General features: G+C 37.5%; 1 protein-coding gene across 1 annotated transcript; it reads right to left on the bottom strand.

Annotated features, from left to right (window-relative positions):
- Positions 1-1,480: 1,480 nt before the first annotated feature.
- Positions 1,481-3,506, bottom strand: LOC127796457 (proliferating cell nuclear antigen). Its single transcript, XM_052328610.1, has 4 exons — positions 3,088-3,506; positions 2,295-2,447; positions 2,095-2,192; positions 1,481-1,932 (listed from the first exon to the last, which is right to left on the bottom strand). Exons 1-4 carry the CDS (start codon positions 3,404-3,406, stop codon positions 1,708-1,710), a joined length of 795 nt encoding a protein of 264 aa, XP_052184570.1. The 5' UTR covers positions 3,407-3,506; the 3' UTR covers positions 1,481-1,707.
- Positions 3,507-4,025: the final 519 nt, after the last annotated feature.

Raw genomic sequence — 4,025 nt, 5'->3', positions numbered from 1 at the left:
AACAGTTTACCAAACTAGCATACTTTTGATAGTTGACACACCACCAATTACGTAGTCAAATTAGAGGTCCTATCCCACTAGCTAGTATAACTAAAAATTATGTTCTCACTTTAGGTGCGTTTAATTGTAAACATTAAATTTATATAGAAAAAAAATAAATTTTAAGTAATTGAATTATCTAAAAAATATTTATACAAAAATTGTCTATTAAAAGTGTTTAATTCACTTAATTTTTTATTTTAAAATTATTATAACTTTCTAATTTTTAATATTTGATTATCACTATTTTAAACCCCCCACCATCTCCTTCTCCCTACCTCCTCCCATCTCTCTCTCTCTCTCTCTCTAATACCAAGCTTCGCCCCCCTCCCAAACCCACCTCCGATACCTTACCTCCTCCCATATCTCTCTGTATCTAGTACCAAGCTTCACCGCCACTAGTACCAAACCTCCTCACGATCACCGACCGCTCTCCTGCTCCTTGCAACCGCCAGCCTCGCTGCTCTTCGCAATCGTCGGCCACTATTCTTCTCCTCCGCCAGATTGACTCTTTAATGCATATAACAAAGGATGAAAACGTGGACTGCTTTTCAATTCTCTAGAAAAATTGATCTACCCCCTCTCCCCATGAAAAAATATTTTTCAACAAAAATAAAAAAATAACATCACGTAACCAAAAGTAAAAATAATTTACCTAAAAAAATTAACCAATCAAACATTTCAAAAGCTAAAATTTAAGTGAAAAATGATCATTTTCTATAAAAAAAAAAAATGTGATCAATCAAATGCATCCTTAGAGAAATCTGACAAGTTGAAGCCAAAGATGAGAACTGCTGTTGACTCTTTCAAAGAACTGCTGTTGAGCACGATCTAGGTTCTTAACTTAAAAGTACAACACGCTTTAGAATCATCAACCAATTTACATAATAATCACTCCGGATACAACCAATTGAAGCATCGTCAAAATACAAATCAAAGCCAACCTATTGGAAAACAAAACCGAAAAGGAGCCCCGTACGCAACAAGAATTAAATCTAAAACCTAAAAACTCCAAAACATCTACCTTATTATTGAACCAAAACTTCATCGGCAATTCCTCACTTTGTTAAACAGGGCCATTTGCAGCCCCCCGTTTCTAACATTCCATACCTCAGTTTCCCCCATTCTACCACCGACAGTAGTTGAACCAGTGAGAACATAACACCTTCTATCCTTCAGCTATTCCGTTATTGTGAATATTTGTTGCGGGCTTTTGTTAATTTATACATGTGTTTGTGTATAATTATGTGTACATGATATTTTTTTTTGTGTTTCTAACTGTGTGCACTATCAGTGCTCGCATAAAAAATGGCGCAGGATACCTATATAAAATGACTTTAAAATGTATCAAAATACCACCCTATATCATGGATTTGTCCATGAATTGTACAGCATATAAATAATACAAATAAAAATTGCAAACAAACAGAGACAAAGTTCATCACAGGAGCAACGCAAACAGAGATTTAAAAATTCAGGGCAAAGTACGTTTCTTCAAGGGAAAAACAGGCAGCTCCAAGATTTCTAGAAATCATCTAAACTACTAAGTGGGTTCTAGAGGTGAGATCCTAAAGCAATGCACAAGAAATATTTCCTTCATCAGCACATGGGCTGATTCAAAAGAAACCAGCTAAAGCCTTACAACAAGGAGAATATGAAAATTTGGGCTCAAGGCTTACTCTCATCTTCATCCTCTTCTATCTTAGGAGCCAAGTAGAACCTGATATAACCCATTTCAGCAATCTTGTACTCAACCACAACAGGCAGCTCTGAAGACAGGCTTACTGTGACAGTGCTTGACAACGGGGTTGCCTTTGTGAACGAGTTCAGGTATCTCAGGGCAAATGTTAACGACACAGGCTCGTTCATCTCAATAACTGTAGCTTCCTCTGGCTGTAAATTAAAGAACATTACATTCAATGTCAACCATGAGAACATATCCATTTCAAGATACTATATCAATGGTAGTCATCATAAAATTCAAAGGAAAAATTATCAGTTCTGAAGATTTTGTCATTGGCCAAACCAGATATTATAGCTAGAAGATTGACAAACCTTGTCTACAGTAGTATTCTGCCTGCAAACAACATTTGCCGTTCCAATATCACCTCTTGTTGAGAACTTGACACCTTCCTTTGTCACTGAGATCACAACTGCAAACTCATCCAAATGGTTAGAATTTAAGAACCATTAGTAAAACTTAAACAAACAACTAAAGCAATTCACTGAAAATATTGGTGGAATTAAAATACTACCAGTGTCACCAATACTGCTAAGATCTTTGCAAATCCTAGCAAATTCTGACGAAGGCATCCGGACAATAGCATGATACTCGGCTTCAGGAATTCCAAGATGTTCACTATCAATGTCCATTAGTTTCATCTCAAAATCAGCAATCTTATCTTGAGCTGTAATATATCACCCCGTAAAAGCAGTGAGTAGACGCATAAACAACCCAATGACAACAAAAGAAATTCAGGCAACTCATTGACAACAAAAGATGAGATACTGAAAAAAAAATCCCAAATGTCCTCGTCAAAATCAGGGGAGAACGGAAAGACAAACAAATCAATAACATAACATAAAAGAAAAAAAAAATCAAAATGAGCCCTCAAGCTTTGTAAAGCATCTTACCTAGAACATGCTTGTAACTTCTTAGCCCCCCCCCCCCCCCTCCCTAAACAAAGAAAATTAATTGCCAAAGCCTAATTTCCCCTGGTTCTATTACATTTTCTTGCTAGTTCTATGCTTGAAACTACGAATTTTCAAGAGAAAGCCGATTATGGCTAATTCCACATCCGCATTTTTAACTTAGCCTCAACCCCCTTCGGTTAATTTTCCTTTACTTCCGCAAATCCTATTATAACCAAGCAATAATTGCTTCCCGTATACAAGCACTCAACACTAATATGATAACAACTACCAGGAACCACAAAAACTTCAAACAGAAAAGGAGCGAAATTAAAAGGGCAGAGTAAAACTTCAGACTAAAAAAAAAAAGAAGAAAATCAAATACAAAAACGACTAAAGCAAGAGGTTAAAGCTTACTGGGACTTTCAAACATGAAGGTGACGGTATCGCTACCATCGTCGGCCTTGATGGTGATGATATCGTCGTTACCAGCGCACTTGAGCATCTTGGCCATGTTTCCGAGGTTCATCCCCATGGAAATGTTGCGGTCGCAGCGGTAGTGCTCGAAGCCCTCGGCGCGGAGAAGGAGAGCCACCAGGGCGACGTGGCTGGAGTCCATGGCCTGCAGCGAGAAGCCCGTGGCGGAGCAATCGAAGTTGGCATCGTTCACCAGGTCCTTGATGGACTCTAGAACCTTCTTCAGCAGGCTACCCTGCACCAGCCTCAGCTCCAACATTCTCTAATTTTCCAGGAAAATTAGGGTTAGGGTTCGGACTTGGACGGAGTTTGAAAGAGAAAGAGTGGGAAACGAGAACCCAAATAGAAAGGCAAGGGGGATTCCCGGTTTCGGGTTATATATAGTGGGAAAATTAGGGTGCATGATAGGCGCGATCGCGAATGATTTTATTTTATTTTCCCGCCATGGGGTTCGTGGGTTCGGCCCGCGTTTATGTGGACCCGAAGAACAATTGGATTTGGATGATTAAAACGGGAATCGTGGGCTAACGTTGAACATGTTTTTGTTTTTTTGTTTTTATTTTGGGAAAAATAATTTTCAAGGGATTGCAAGTTATATTTCTGATTAAATTGCACTCAAATTTTATTGTTTAAAAATATTTTTAGAAATTTTAATGGTTTAATTTTTTTATTTAGATATTTTTTTATTATTGACGCAACATATAACGCGTGTGTAGAGAACCAACACATGAATGATACTCTCAAAGTAACAAGTTTCAATCACCGAAACTTAGTCTCGAGTAAAAAAAGAAAACCAAATAGGTCTTATAGAAGAATTGAATCGAAAAAAATTGTTTACAAACCTTACCTAATCAATATTTATAGTGTTTGGTCATTCC

Source organism: Diospyros lotus, chromosome 3, assembly GCF_014633365.1.
Source record: "Diospyros lotus cultivar Yz01 chromosome 3, ASM1463336v1, whole genome shotgun sequence".
Taxonomy (NCBI): Eukaryota; Viridiplantae; Streptophyta; class Magnoliopsida; order Ericales; family Ebenaceae; genus Diospyros; species Diospyros lotus.
The sequence above is the reverse complement of the archived record's forward strand: the minus strand, read 5'-3'. Positions and strand labels throughout refer to the sequence as shown.